This window comes from Scomber japonicus, chromosome 7 (assembly GCF_027409825.1).
Source record: "Scomber japonicus isolate fScoJap1 chromosome 7, fScoJap1.pri, whole genome shotgun sequence".
Lineage (NCBI taxonomy): Eukaryota > Metazoa > Chordata > Actinopteri > Scombriformes > Scombridae > Scomber > Scomber japonicus.
The window spans coordinates 26,397,411-26,413,826 of NC_070584.1; the positions used below are offsets into that span (position 1 = coordinate 26,397,411).

At 40.4% G+C, this 16,416-nt stretch overlaps 2 protein-coding genes across 2 annotated transcripts in view; one reads left to right on the forward strand and one right to left on the reverse strand.

Moving 5' to 3' along the window:
- Positions 1-252: 252 nt before the first annotated feature.
- Positions 253-1,086, forward strand: LOC128362138 (transmembrane protein 125). The gene has a single exon (XM_053322805.1). It carries the CDS (start codon positions 266-268, stop codon positions 962-964), a length of 699 nt encoding a protein of 232 aa, XP_053178780.1. The 5' UTR covers positions 253-265; the 3' UTR covers positions 965-1,086.
- Positions 1,087-13,990: 12,904 nt separating this feature from the next.
- ap1m3 (adaptor related protein complex 1 subunit mu 3) overlaps positions 13,991-16,416 on the reverse strand; it is a 29,890-nt gene continuing 27,464 nt past the window's right edge. Inside the window, exon 12 of the mRNA XM_053322800.1 lies at positions 13,991-15,583. Within this exon, the coding sequence (XP_053178775.1) occupies positions 15,561-15,583 (23 nt within the window). The 3' untranslated portion in view covers positions 13,991-15,560. The remainder of the gene's footprint in view (positions 15,584-16,416) is intronic.

Consider the following 16,416-nt stretch of genomic DNA (forward strand, 5'->3'; position numbering starts at 1 on the left):
AGTTGTGGACACTTTGTATACAAACCGCGGTGGATAAAACTATGATGCACAGCTGAATCAAGTAATTTAGTTGCATTATATTCATTGCCACCATATCAAGCCATCTTTCGGATTTTCAAGATAACATACGACACAAACCAATGAAATTGTCTGCTGGACCTGACCTGAGTTTCTGAATGAAATAAAGACTTCTAGATTCCTAAGTGGATCCTGCTTCTTCTGTGGTGGTGGCGGCTTTTTTCAGCAGGCTGGGAGTGGCAGCAGGATGCCTGAACTGGACAACTTTCCCCCCCTGAGGGGACATAGAGGCCCTGAACTGGGCCTCAATGGTCATGTTGACCCAGCTCAGATTCAGCACAGCATACTGGAGGAGCAGGTGGAGCTGTGGTGGTTCAGAGATCCAGGGAAGTCTCTGCTCTGCTACTGCGTTGCTGTATTTCTAATTCTGGGCTGCGGGCTTGGAGGAGTCGGCCTTCTCTCCACCACCACCAGCGTTTCAAGCGAATGGCGGCTTGGCGCAGGCACAGCCCTCTGCCTGCTAGCCCTGGGGGTCCTACTTAAACAACTGCTCAGCTCAGCTGTGCAGGACATGAATTGTGTTCGAAGCCGGCAGCGCATTGACATGCTAAAAAGCGGAGGTTTATCGGATCTCCTTGTGGTTTTGATTACCGGACTGTCACTGTTGATTTGTGGAGGGGTTCTACTACATCTGGCCCTGGCTAACCACATGCCAAAGCCTGGCCAAGCCCTTAATGACATGTACATCTCTGGAGTAGTCTTGCTGGCTGGAGGGGGGGCTGCAGTTTTGGGCGTTGGAATATACTCAGTTGTGGTGGTCCTCCTTGAGAGGACAAGGCACGGACGACGGTTTGTGGATCAGGTTTTGAATATTTTCACTGTGTCTGGACACATGGACCGCCAGGCTCGCAGAGAGACTACCTCCAGTCTGGCTAATCTCATATGAGATGTAACCACACCAAGGTTGGGTATTTTGGCCCTTAGCTCTTCACGTCAGAACATTAGACCTCACCTAAGTTGGCTTCATGCCCAAACTTAAGGAGAAATCTGACTAAAATGAAAAAGTCATCCCTTATGTGTTCTAGCTTTTTCACCAGCTGATTAGAGTGTGTATGAAGCAAAAGGAGTGGAATTGTAATATCTGCTTGACAAACGCATTAGCAATAAGAAGTAAAATCTCAATCAAGACTGAAGAGTAGCATACTGATTAAGAATTGATTACTACATGGCAATGCTCACACTGCAGCTCAAAGTGTCCCAGTTCAGATTTGTTTCTTCATGTGACCAGGTACAAAATCATATGCTGTGGTAAAGAATTATGTAACTTTTATTTTAAAGCTCAAAGCAGCACCAACAATGGAAAATAAGTACAAGTTTTAGTTCAAAAACACCTTTTTAATGTTGTTATTAGATGGGTTCAGCAGTCTGTGGTGTGAGCATAGCCCTCAATGAAATTTCATTTACAGTATATAGCTATTTTCTCTCCAAGTGATGTTTAAATAAGTTATGAGACTCTTAAACCTACAAATCTGAGGAGACAGAAAACTTGTCTTGTCAAAAGTGACATACAGTGTTGGTTAAAGGGGGCATTTACAAATTGTAAGGTCGTACTTTAAAAATTATTGTATGTTATAAAATATGTTTCCTATCAAAGTGTCCTTTGGCCACATATCTGACCACTACCTGTTTAATGGTTGTAAGTGTTATGGATAAGAAAACTAGTTGAATGGCTTAAATGTAACTGACAGTTACAGAATGATGGAAAAACATAAATATGAAAAAAAATCAATCCCTTAAAATTTTCTTTATGATTCACGTGTCACCTTCACTCTGGCCATATTCACATGAGGGTATGAAGATATTCAGCCAATGATTTGACTGTGGTTCAAACTGAGGATGGTTGATGAGTGAGAGGCTCTCACTGATTGAAATTACTTTACCCTGTGATTTGATTTTGTTTCTCAAGTTTAACTATAATTTAACGTGATTCATGCAGTAGTACTATGTTTGTGACAGACCTTGTCTATACTTCACTGTAACATTTTGCTGCCTGTACACATAAGACAACATGATTGTTGGAGAATTATATCACAGCACTTTGAATGTATGGATTATTTGTATGTGTTTTTTGTGCACCAACACAGTAGTCTTCACTGTGAATCTTGCAGCACATTATTTTCCTTAAACCTGCTATAATCTATATTCACTTTGAGCAGTGAATCAAAGGACCTTGTAATGTGAAACATTTGCTAAAATTTAAAAATGTAAAACTCACTGACAATAAGGTTCTAAAGGGCTTGCAAGCTTCTTTGCTCCTTTTTTTTACATTAGGGCAGACATTGCAAGCTAAAAAGCTCTGATGAACCCTCTGTACACCAGGTACCTTACTGGCAAACAGACAAAGGGTTACAAAGAGTTAAAGTTATAAGTGACGGATAAACTCAAGCATCCTGTTAGCTGACATTTTGTTGATGGGTAAGAGCTACACATAGAATAAATTTGGGCTTGTATTTGTCAGATGGGCAGGAACAAAACTTTTGTGTAGTAGACAGTTTGATGTCATCTAGTTTGCTCCCCACAGTGAAAAAGAAAGTTCATGGACACGTCAATCCACTCATGTCATTTCAAAAAGAACGGTGGCACCGGTGCTTCCTAACAAGACACAAAGAGACAGAGCTGCACAGGTTACATGCAAGCAGCTGACAGCTGTAAAAAGCAAACAAGTGTATCTCCTAAAATGTTGAACTATTCCTCTGCAGAGGTAGCATTTTCAAGGGCAAAGACTTCTAAACCTGACCTTGTCCAATGGTAAGTAGCACAAGCTAGCAACTGAGCTAACCAGCTATAGCGGCAGGTTTTTATATACTCAATGCAAGGCTCCTTTTAATTTATTTTAGTTCATGTGGTTTATGATGTACTGAAATTGTGGCCACAAATTCTGCACAACTTTGGTGATTGCTGTTGTCATAGTTACCACATCCGTAACTGTCCTCGGTGCACTCTGGATTGAAGTTGGAGGATTAAAATGAACAGGTTGACATCAAACTGTTTTAATGAACCACTGCCAGTGTTATGTTTGCTAACCAATAATTACTGTCCAAAATGTGGATAACAGGTTGGTAATGTTGCTGTGTATCAGAGATTGTTTTTCTGCCCCCTAGTGGCTAAAAATTATGCATTTTTAAGCATGTTAGCGAGAGTGCAAAATGAAGGACTGTCATGATCTAGTTATGACAAATTTTGAATAGCTTTATATAGTTGTTGTTCTTGTTTTTTTAACATATTGTGCATTAAGAAAATGACATCCTTTTACATGATGATCAGGGGGAGATCTAAAATGACGGCCAAATTTTATGAAAGAGTAGTAGGATGAAAGGATTAGCATCATAACAAATAGCATTTTATGTTATTTTTGTGCGTTTTTTAAAGTGTAACTTCAATTTATATAAATCCCTGAAGCAAATTGTATTGCTATTTAATTTAGTTTATATAAGGATAAACAAATCTTCTTCTTTAAAATGGCTCTTAGTTTACAAAAATGTGCATCAGCTGTAGCTGGAGGTGACAGTCCTGGCACATTTGATATATTAGATGCATTTTTTTGACCCAGATAACAGTTCATTATCAGTCCCGACCAAGCAGAGAAAGATAAGTAACTGTTGTGGAAAAAATAAATAGTGAAATTAAAACCATTTTATCAACATGACCTGTCATAGAATTTCAATGCATTTGCAAAGGTTTGAGGGGTTGTCAATACGCTTAATCATCTTTTACTGACTTACATGGATCCACAGGATGCTGACACTGCTGTCTCATTAGTTTCCAGAGGTGTTGAAACATTCTTTTTAAAAACAGGAAGAAAAAGGGTCCCTTTCTGATGGAATAATGAATCTAAAAGGTGAAAAGTGAAGGTTGCTCATATTTGTAATTTGTTTCCAACGCTTTTGGGAGTCACCCTTCACATTGCCAAACCTCAGAAAAAGGTCTTGCATTGTGTTGCATTTGTGTGTGTGTTTGAGTCAGTCACGTCTTTTTATCAGCCTGCACATACGCACAGCCTATTGCCTTGAGACAAAAGGGGTCAAACAGTTAACCATTGTTGGTGTGATGACAGACAGCAAACTGGAGAAGCGGTGCACAAGGCAGTGTTCTGCAGGGGCTGGCATAGACTAGCACCAGTCTCTCACACACACAGATAAAAAAGCAAGGCTCACGCTGCATTTTAACAACACAGAAATCCTATAATCCTCACTTACATGAGTCTGTCTTTTGACCTACAGTGTACAGTAGCAATGGCAGGTTGTGTACCCATGCATGACAGCAAGAGGAGGCGAGCAGAGCAAAGAGAAAAGCAGGTTTGATACTGAGTAGAGAGAAGTGTGGGAGGTGAGGATTCAAAGCGTTTCTGTCAGGCCAAAAGAGAGAAAATGTGATGTGAACACAAAAAAGCTTGGGCAATAAAACCAGCCGAATGTGTTTTGCCAACTTATTGTAAGCCCAAAAGAAGAATTCACATATTTTCCCCACTGAAAATGTCTATCTTTAGGATGTGAAATGTGTATATTTCAACCCATATCACAGTTGTGAAGGATTTTGGCATTTCTGTGCTTTTGTGTTCAACAGAATATCAAAGCTCAGTTTAGTTTATCTTCTGTAGGTGTAGTCTTAAAAAAAGGTAGCCTACACATGTAAAGTGCTTCATTAAGTCACATTAAAATACAGTGCATATGAAACATGTTCTGATCTGCACCAGTACAACACTATTTGATATTACACAATTTAGCATAAGTAATCTCTCTTATAAATATAGATTTGAAAAGAGTTTTTGCAAATGTGATTCTGTTCACACTCAAACTTAAAGGTAGAATATGTAGAATGAGCAGAACAACGCCATCTAATGTCTCGAGATCGTAGTCGCAACAACCAAAAAGTAATTCCAGCAGTCGGGTTGCCAGGTCCGGTGCCGGATTTTATTTTAGCTCTAACTCTGTAAATATACCACTTTATCCACATGTCTAACCTTTTTAGGCGAGAAAGTAGCCCTTTAGATCATCAATGTGACGCTAATTTGTCCAAATAACATCTGCTTAAAGTTTTGTTCCTGCGAATTCGGAGCCACTCAAGTTAGCCGTAGCGAGTAACGCACTTCCGGTCATTTTCACAAAATAAAACACCCGTTGCCTTTTATTATTAAGAAAACCATAACGATAGAATTGGTGCTTTTATTTTGAAAACAGGAAGCGAACGTACCCTCGCTGTAACTGACTTGAAACCACCGAGGTACATTACATTGTAACACGCCAGTGGGAGTGTCACTACCCGATGTGAGTCGCTGTCACTACCCGATGTAGCAGCAATGTCTCTGCATGTACTGCCTAATCCTAAGCACCGATTGGTTTGTGTGTGGTGTCGTCAGAAGCAGAAGAGGCTCACGGTCGTAAACATCTAGTCACGTGTACTCTGAGATGGACGCGCAGGTCAGGAAATGACGTAAACAGACCGTATATGGGTTGTTATTTGGGTTGTGTCTAAATACATGGACATATTGAGGAAAATATTCCGGTTTTATGGAAACGGATTTCATATTTCACAAGAATGGATACTTGGCGAGCTGTACATAAAGTCCTGTGTCATAAGATGATCGTTGTGGATAAAGGGAAGACTTTGAAGGTATGTAGGCATTATAGCTTTTCTCACTTAGCTGAGTGGCTAGCCAAGCTAATCGCTAATACTATTACGGCTGTGAGCAACCATATAAGTCGTGAGTGGTCTTGAATGAATCAGAACAATCTAAGCTTTCCAAACAATGTACGGCATGAGTATATATGTTTAAGGGTTGGTGTTTAAAACATTCAGAAGAACGTGTGGCTACCTCCTAACATCCGTCCCGTCCCGTGAACGGAACAGCGTGCGTTAAGAGGTTAATGATCAAATTAGTAGGGAGGTTAAGCCCAAAAAATAGGCCTTTGACTTCAAGTCATGATGCAAAGGTCCCCTTTGGTATGGAAGTACCTTAGGGTCATACAAATAAATTTATCCAAAGACACAAGTGAGATCACACTTTGTATCGGAAATACGCACATTTTTAAAAAATGCCCACCGACCATACTTGAGAGGCCCATATCTTTGTTTCTGTTATAGATATAATGACACATTTGGTGTCAAAGTGTACATTTTTGGGGTCAAGGAATCCAATAAAATAGGTTTCAAGACTAAAAAAACCAACAGTTTTCTGCTACCATGATAATTGGGGGTTAATAGGCACATTTCACATAAAAAAATGTGTCATCAGAGTGACTTAACTTGTTTTTCTTTTCCTTCAAAAAGTTTATTTTTTTATTTAAGCAGTGCAGCTACTTCATTGCATTATATTTGTCCTAAGTAGCACGAGATTTCGACCAGTCAGGAGTAGCCTATGTGTTGTAATGTGAATGTGATGTGATGTGTAAGGGGAGTCCCTGAGGCAGAGCCATGGAGATATAGTTCTATCTCCATGGCTCTGCTCTGAGGGAGTTCTAAGGTGGTTACTAGGGCAACGTTACTTAGCAACAGTGTAGCAGTTACGGGAGCAAAGTAACAGTCGGGAGTTAAACGTACAACAAAAACTATTTGATAAATTGAAAAATTGGAGCAGATTCATTTTCTTGCTGGATTGAAGTTAGTCCCATCTGCACCAGGGACTGTGACAGCCGTGACAGCTGTTGAAGGTCAGAGGTGACACTTTGAGGTTTGTATGACTTTCTCATTGAATAGAAAAATGTTTGTTAGATAACTAATAACTAGCTAGCTAGTAACTACTTAACTTCATTAACTACCTAATAACTAGTTTAACTAGTTAGCCATTATTATTGAAGCCAGTACATAGGCTACATGGTGCTGCCTAGTTAGTTAGCTTCATTATTTGATAAACCTTTACTTTTGTGAATGCTTGTTCATCTTATCTACTATCTCATGATGTTTAAGCAACTTTATTTCTTATTTCAGATTAGCAATAATGGAATGCCATGACTGGAGTTTATGCTTCCTATGTCAGTCCAGTCTACAGATGGAAAAAACATTAGATCCCTCGTCATCAGTCAAACTGAGAAACAATCCTGAAAAATTCAAAGTCATGTTACAAAGAAGCTGTAGACAACATCCAGGAGTTGAAGGCATTAGGGGATCTGCCTGAGTTTATAGTGGACATTAGTGGTGGCAGTCAGGATGTACTTCAGCTGATGATTCAAAATCATGTGGTGTGGCACAAAAGCTGCAGAAATGCTATCGATAAACAAAAAGTTGAGAGAGCAAGAAAAAGAAAAAATCATGAAGAGTCTGTGAGCCCAGTAAAAACACGGCGCATGAGTGATGAGTCCACCACACCGACTTTACCTACACCCTCAACATCATCATGTGAACCATTCCATAAACCTTGTCTCTTCTGTGGTGAAGTGGGCAACAAAAAGGAACTGAGGAGGGCTGCCACCCTTGGCTTAGATAAAAAAGTAAAAGAATGTGCTCGGGTGGTGGGTGACAGGCATGTATTGATTGAACTAGCTGCTGGTGACATGGTTGCTATTAATGCTGTATATCATCGTGCATGCCTGACTAGGCTCTATAGAAAAGCTGAAACTGTTGGATGTGACTCAACTGAAAGCAATGCAACTCAGGTCATCAGAGCACATGTACTCAATGAGTTGCTTGAGTACATCGAGGGCTATCGCTGCTCAGGGGAATCACTAGCAATGTCTGACTTGACAGCCCTCTATGACGAGCGCATTGCTGATCTGGGATTTCCAAACATCAAATGCAACACTACACGCCTTCGGGAGGAAATTGAACGCCTGATTCCTGATATCAGATCAGTACAAATAAATCGTGTCTGGTCCCTTGTATTTGATGATGACCTGAGCAAAGCTGTTGTTGACATGAAAAACAACACATCTACTGATGTCTCCATCATCTTCAAAGCAGCCAAAATCCTTCGGCAGGAGTATCTCCCCATGAAACATGCTTTTACAGGTTCCTTCTCAACTTCCTGTGAAGCTGATTCTATCCCTCCCATGCTGAGATCTTTCTTACACATGCTTCTTGATGGATCAGGTATTGATCAGCCACCTCCTGGACCTGAGAAGTCCCAGGCAGCAACATCCATTGGGCAGCAAATAATCTTCAACTCTGTGAGATGCAGATCAAAGAAACATGGCAGTGTTCCTCGTCATATAAGAGAGAGGGAAACACCAGCTTCATTATATCTGGCAATGAAACTACACCAGCAAAGTGGTAGTAGATATCTGGTGGAGGCCATTCATAGAAGAGGAATATGTGTGTCATATGACCGCTTGAAAACACTTGGCATAGATATTGCGAATTCAGTGATCAGTCACTGGGAGAGGCTTGGTATTGTGGTCCCACCTCAGGCAGTCAAGGGTGTCTTCACCATTGGTGGTTTTGATAACATTGACCACAACCCATCATCAACAATAGCAACATCGGCCCTCCATGGAACATGCATCAGCATCCAACAGCACTTCTCTTCAGAAAGCCAACAGACTGAGAATCTGACTGACATCCTAGATCCAGCTGAAATGGGGAAGAAGCATGTGAAATCCTTGCCACCTCACTACACAACCATGGATCTGGATGTGTCACTGCCACCTGATGAGGTCTTGTATGTTCCTGCCCTGAATACCAACAGTCATCCTCATCCAGCCTCCCGTCCTCTCATCAATGTAATTGAAGAAGGCTACCAGTGGTTAGAGAGAGTCAGAAACCTTCTTGTGAACGAGAACCTTGAAGCCGGAGAATGGATCTCATGGGCTGCATATTATGCCAGCATCACAGAGGCTGCCTCATGCCCCCCATCCAAATCATACATGTTGCCACTGTTCACTGAGTCCCCTACCAGCCCCACTATGGCTTGGCATACAATGAAAGTCCTCAGACAAACAATCAGCTACCTTAATCCAGGTCAGACACCAGTCATGGTAGCTGATCAACCACTCTTTACACTGTCCAAGAAACTTCAGTGGAAGTTTCCCCAGACAGAGCTTGGCGAGGATTCCTTCCTGGTAACATTGGGGCCAATGCATACGGAGAAGATGCTGTGGAGTGTGTCTGGTGACTGGCTGGATGGGAGCGGGTGGACCACAGCTCTGACCAATAGTGGTATCTCAACAAGTGGCAAAGCTCAGGCTTTCATTAGTGTTCACCACATCTGCAGAACACGATACATGCATCAGGTGTCTGTAGCTGCTCTCTATGTGCTCATGAAGAAGGCGTATAATAAGTACATGGAGAAGGCAATAAATAACAATGATGAGCCAAGCGATCTCATTCCTCAGCCTTTTGATGAATGGATCAAAATGCTGTGTGCCTCACAACCACAAGCAGATTTCTGGTTCAAGTCCATGGAGCTGGATCTTCTCATTCTTCAGGTAAGATATGTTCAAATCCTGTGTCTCATTCACTCCTTTATCCAATTCATATTCTTAAATCAAGATTAAAGTATTTCATATAAATATTATTTGTTTTTTCAGTTTGTCAAGTCCTGTCGCTCAGCTGACTTCTCCCTCTACATGGAGACACTTGACTCTCTGATGCCATGGGTATTTGCACTGGACCATACACACTATGCCCGGAACCTACCCATCCATCTCCGTGATATGGCTACACTAGAAGAAAGACATCCTGCTCTGTTTGTAGAGTTCCAAAGTGGTCATTTCATGGGGCAGAAGTCGAGGCGAGCATTCTCCAAGATCCCCCATGACCAGGTGCATGAGCAACTAATTGATTGGCTCAAGAATCATGGTGGTGTCATAGAGAACCTTGATGACCCTGACACAGTTCGCAGAGAGCAGGTTGTTCGCCCTGAGCTGGCACGTTTAGTCCGAGAATTCGAGGGATCAAAGGAATCAGATGAACGGAGGCACCATGAACAGTACCCCAAATTTCAAGTTGACTATAAGGTACATTTCTGTTGCAAATTGAGAGATAACTATGCATTTCAGTAGTATATGATTTGTAATTTTTTTTTTAAAATCTTTTTATTCTCAGACTGATGTACTGGCACTAGTGGATGCCTTTGAGGATCTGGGAAATCCCTTCATGGAGGATAGTGGGGATCTGCTGGACTTAGATGAATCAATCGTCATGCCCCCAGATGTGGTAGACAGTGTAAGAGAAGTGAAGAACATTGGAATGAAAAGATACACAGTATTTGTTGACAAGCGAGTCAGGTCACAGGAAGAAGCATTCACAGCTCCAATACCACTCACCAGGCTGAAGTTGTTCAAGGCTCCGCTTTCCCAACGATGCAACAAATCAGAGGTGGCTATTGTCAAGGACCAACAAGCAAAAGTGACCCAACTTTTGCTGGCTGTTCATTCTGGTCGCAAAATTGATGAGAGAGTGTTCTCACATGAAAGTTCTCCCCATCCACCTTCACTCACTCGGAAAGGAAAAATGTATCATGGAAACAAGAGCGAGATTCTAGATTGCATTGTCCCCAGAGATTTTGACAACCACAGACCAGTGACAACTGCAGCTGTGCTAGATGGTGCTGTCCTTGTTCAAATGCTTCGTCCTGGAAGTGCTGTGACCATTGGACAATATTTCACAGATGTGTTTGCACCATACATCCTTTTCTGGTTTGAAAAAAATGACCGCATTGACATTGTCTGGGATGTCTACTCGAAGACAAGCTTGAAGTCTGGAACTCGGGAGCAAAGAGGCACTGGTGCAAGAAGGAGGGTTACCCTCTTAACCAAAGTTCCTGGCAACTGGGCTTCCTTCCTACGAGTGGATTTGAACAAACAGGAGTTGTTCATGGAGCTGGCCAAAAGCTTGAAGCTCATGACACTTCCACAGGTATTGGTGTAGAAATTAATAATGTATTTCTTGAATTGTTCTGTTGCTGTAGTCAATAAAACTAACTTCACTGGCATATCCTCAGTTACACTCAGATATCCTATCTTTCTTGTTCCAGGGCAAGGAACTCTTCACCACTCTACTTGAGGACTGTGTAAGTTCACCAGCTGGCATTGACACTGATGCACTGGCCCCTTGCACACATGAGGAAGCTGATACACGAATTTTCCTGCATGTGGCTGCAGCTACTGTTGCTGGACATCGTCGAGTGATTGTCCGCAGCAGTGATAGTGATATTGTAGTTCTAGCCATTGCCACCTTTGTGGCCCTTGGACAGAAGATCGACGAACTCTGGATTGCCTTTGGTGTACGGCGCCACTTCAGGTATAGATCATTTCACTGAGATGTATTTATCTATCAGCTCTTATTCCAGTAGACCAATCAATAACTATTTTTCCCCTGATCATCAGGTACATTCCAGCACATGCCATCGCTCACACTCTCGGACCATCCAAGGCAATGGCACTGCCAGCATTTCATGCCCTAACGGGGTGCGACACTACCTCGGCATTCTTCGGCAAAGGCAAGAAGACAGCCTGGTCCGTGTGGCAGTCCCTGCCTGAGCTCACCGTACCACTTCAGGTGCTCTCTGGCCCTGCCCCCACCACTGAGATGATCAGAACACACACACCCATGCTCCAGAGATTTGTCCTGATGCTCTATGGTGTATCTGAGGACAACGTCACAACTGTGGATGCTGCAAGATTCTTCCTCTTCTTTCACAAAGGAAAAAACTTTGACCACATGCCACCAAGCAGTGATGCACTTCATCAGCACCTCCTTCGAGTAGCTTATCAGGTAAAACAACTTTAATATAAATAAATATTAATATAAATATAGCTAAGAATAATGGAGGGCCTTTGTATCACTAATCATGTTTCTCTTTAGAGTGGACATGTATGGGGCAATACCCTTATCAAACACCAGGCAACAGTCTCACCATCTCTATGGGGATGGCAGCAGGATTCCCCAGACTCTCCTCCAACTCCTGTCTACACCACAACTGCCACTATATCAAAAGACTTGCCAGAACTTGTCATTTGCAAGTGTAAGACTGACTGTAAGGCACCTTGCAAATGCTGCATGCAGAGGCTTCCTTGCATGTCTCTCTGTGGATGTTATGGCTCATGTTCCCACAGTAGCGCAGACATGCAGGATAGAAAATCCTCTTAGTGATGTATTGATGTACTTCTAATCTGTGAATATAGTTATGAACTTGTTGTCCCACTAATCAGTTCCTCTTTTAGTTGTTATTTATTAAATTATTATTAAGTTTTGAATGGAATGTGTTTTTGGCGTGTGTTTTTTTAATTAAAAAAATGCATATTTTACCTCCAATTGTCATGGTAAGGAGAACATTATTGTTTTTTTAGTCTTGAAACCTATTTTATTGGATTCCTTGACCCCACAAATGTACACTTTGACACCAAATGTGTCATTATATCTATAACAGAAACAAAGATATGGGCCTCTCAAGTATGGTCGGTGGGCATTTTTTAAAAATGTGCGTATTTCCGATACAAAGTGTGATCTCACTTGTGTCTTTGGATAAATTTATTTGTATGACCCTAAGGTACTTCCATACCAAAGGGGACCTTTGCATCATGACTTGAAGTCAAAAGTCACTAAACCTCCCTACTAAATATCAAAATCCGAATAGCGTCAGAAAGTCAACCCACTCTCCACATTTCCATTGCTACCGTTTTGATACTTCATGGTACACAAACAAATAGCATCTCATATGAAAGCTAAGACCCTGGCGAGTTCAACAGTACCACTATTGCGCTAAAAACTCAGTGAACCAGCAGCATACAAAGGTAAACAACCACTTATTTACAGCGACTAACAGATATTCTGTCTTACCTTCGAAGTTTTGTGATGAAAAGTTGTACTTGAGAGCAAAAAACGCTGGTTTTAGTAAGTCCAACACAGCCGTGTTTGTTTACAACTCCATTTCACCCAGTGCCAGCCTACAGTAGCTGCACCGGAACAACAGACAACCCTGGCAACCCGCAATTCCGGCCGCTAAATGGCTGGTACAATGTACACAGAACGTGTCAGAACGTCATTGTCGAACCGTCAAAACATTTTAAAAATATTAATTCAGACTAAAATTTTTTTTTTATGGAAAAGCAATACTTTCATTCTGTACCCCTCAAAACGCCCTGTGGCTGTATTATTTAAAAAAATATATAGCTTTTAATAAATATTCTACATATTCAACCTTTAATTGGGACGATGTATTGTTCAGGAATTTGTTTGCAATCAAAAATATAGGCTATATTTAATATCCAGTCTGTGTGTGAAGTCAAGTGAAAATCGAGCAACCATTATTTAATGGTATTGAACTCCAAAGCATCACAATTGTTTCACAACTTTTTAAGTAAATATTAGAAATCCTATGATATGATCCATTTGTCATTTTATGTTTTTAGTCTAATACTAATGTAAATGGTCTGGTCTGGCAGCACATGACTTTTCTCCAGACAGAATATCCCAAAACAGCTTGCCATGAAATTTGGTACAGAGCTCCACAGCGTCCAGAGGATAAATCCTACTGACTGTGGTGATCCTCTTAATTTTAAAGTGCTACCTTGAGGTTGACATTTGTGGTTAATACCTTGGCATCGACATGACATTGTTAGGCCATTCATGACCCCCCAGGAGGAAATGTAATTACTTTGGTGATCTCTTGATTTTTCATAGTGCCATCATCAGAATATTTTCTTTAATTTATAATCAAATAATGATATTCCTATGCTGCTAATTTCTGTTGGAATGCTAAATGCCAAATTAAGATGATAAGCATAGTAAATATACCTACTAAACATTAAAATGTTATCATTGTCATTGTGAGCATGTTAGCTTTAGTGTGGCTGCAGGGTTAATAGTTTTTAATCAAACCCAGTGTAGTAATAGGCTCCAATTGGGTTTTTATAATTTTAGAGCTCATGTAAGATCTGTCAAATTATATTGTTCACATTCTACATTTCAGAGCAACACCTACTACAGTGTGGTGAAACAGTCTTGATATTACAAAAAAAGTCAACTCAGAATTCCAAAACAAGATACAAAAAATGTTTTATTTCCAAATATATCCCTTTGCTTCCTGTAGACAAACAATAGTTGATAAATTAATGAAAACACACAACACAAAATTATTAAAAACCTCATTTGTGTTTGAAATATGTCTCCACACAAGATAATGGAATGATTGTAATAGTTTTGTATTTAACAGCAGAGATGCAATAAATCAATTATGGTCAGTGCTGTTGGCAATGCAGGTGAACTGATGTGTGAGTGGTGCAATGCACGCACAAGAAAGGAAGTAAATTACACCACAAATTGCTTTGAAGAAGTATAGAGGCCTGCAGAGGTTGACATAAAAAATAAAGAGTCATGGAAAAACAACTACCTCAACATATTGTCAATATTCTCAGATTCTGAAAAGAAATCCCTTCAGGTTATTTTACCTTTGTCCTTTCCCACCACCCCTCCCCTCCCCTCCTCAACTGTCTCTCCTTGTCCTTTGAAGCATTTTCCACAAGGGACTAACTAGTACAGTATAAACAACAGGCAAAAATATGAAAAAAAATTCTGCACCATGCTCATTCCTTCAGTCTCTGTCTCAACGCTGCAAGCTGATTTCAAGCACAAGGACAAGGTTACAGGCCCCATGAGAGTGTGTCGACGGTATTATGTTACACTGTGAACGCCTCAGACAATATTGTGCCTTATTAATCATTGATCTGGTCGCTCGTGTTAGTTTCAGCGCACTGGGGATTATGTTCACAGTGCTAAAGGTAATGATACATAAGCAATTCTTTAAGGCAATGACTGTACAATATAGAGGTTTGAGTAAAACATATGCCTCTGAGAGGGATGAAGATCAGCTGACTTAAAATGCATACATATAATAGAATGGATATTAAGGACAAAACATGAAGACTAAGGAATGTGGTGTAGTGGTTTCGAAAAATTGCTTTTGCCAAATTTGAGAAAATAATGATTTTATGTGTGCAAATTATATTGTTTTGAGAAATAAAAACTGACATTGACTCATCAAAGTTACTGTATATTGGCACTAAACTGTATGGTATGTTTGGTTTACATGTTACACATTAGAAAATCACACAACTCATTGGACAAATACCCAAAATAGATAATTCCTCAAATTTTCTATATGAATATTTCAAGGTTTTCTCTCTCTGAGGAAAATGAGATTTAAAATTAGGTTTTGTTCCCCAAATTCTGCTCCGAATTAACCTTGAGGGATATTGCATTCAAAGTGAGAAAATGAGAGCTTGCCAAAACCAGACAGTGTCACAAAGTTATCAGTTCATTATTCACATATTAAAATGTTACACTGGAGTCCTGAGGAACCCTTAAAAAAAAATAAAAATCACAGGTCAGAGGTGATATAACAGCCTTTCCCGTCAGAGGTGAGCATGTCTTGGAGAAAAAGATAATGTCTTGTTTCTGTTCAGAGAGGGGGGAAATTTCCTGTGTCCTCCTGCACTTGTCCTCTGCTGTCCCGTGCAGACAGGGAGAAACAGAGAGAGGAGTGGAGAGGAGAGGAAGGGAAGACAGACAGAGAGAGAAAATATCCTTTCGTCTAGCAGCATCTGTGCCCTTTAGTTTGTCCGGAGCTGGTAATCTGCCAAGAAATGTAACAGCAGAGCATTAACACACAGCTTTCTTCCCCTCATCACCCCTGCACATCACATCACTGCCAGTATAAGCCCCATTAAATCCCTAAACAAAATTTGCACTAATATTAGCTGTAGTACTGCTCTGCTAGATCATATTACCAATACTTCTTAGAAGAAGGTTTAACTTGCTGGAGAGAGTCTCTCGCCAAAAGAAAATCATCAAATCTAACAAATACAATTAATATTAGCATTATCTCAATCTTTAATTAGCTAAATCTGATGTACTGTATTATCACATGCACATAATATTACATGGTCAAAAGTTTGTGGACACTTTTTACTTTTGGTCTGGGTCTGTTTTTCACGATTTGACTCCGTTATTCCACTATGGTAAAATGGTAATGCTACAGCAAACAATTATATTTTAGATAATACAATTTCCAACTTTTTGATTTTGGGATGGTCCTCTCTTGTCAATGGCCGGAACTAATATCAATCAATATATATATTGATTGAAAATGAGTCCCTGGGTATGTTAAGGAGCTGCAGTTAGTTCAGACATGTCTATACTAACAACAACAGCAGGACAGAGATGATTGAATTGCGTAAAATCATTTAGACAGTAGAGATAACAGCTCAAAAATTGAAAAAATAACTTTAGAAGATAGAGTATGTTGTGTTTATAGATGACCCCAATTTATTATGATGTAAGTACCTGCGCTACTGCTGGTTTGTGAGAGCTGCAGTCTTTTTTGTACGCTGACAACTTAATGATGTTTTTCACTTTGTTCAAAACACAAAGGCTTCAACTTCTAATAGCAAGTGCAGTAGTGGATGC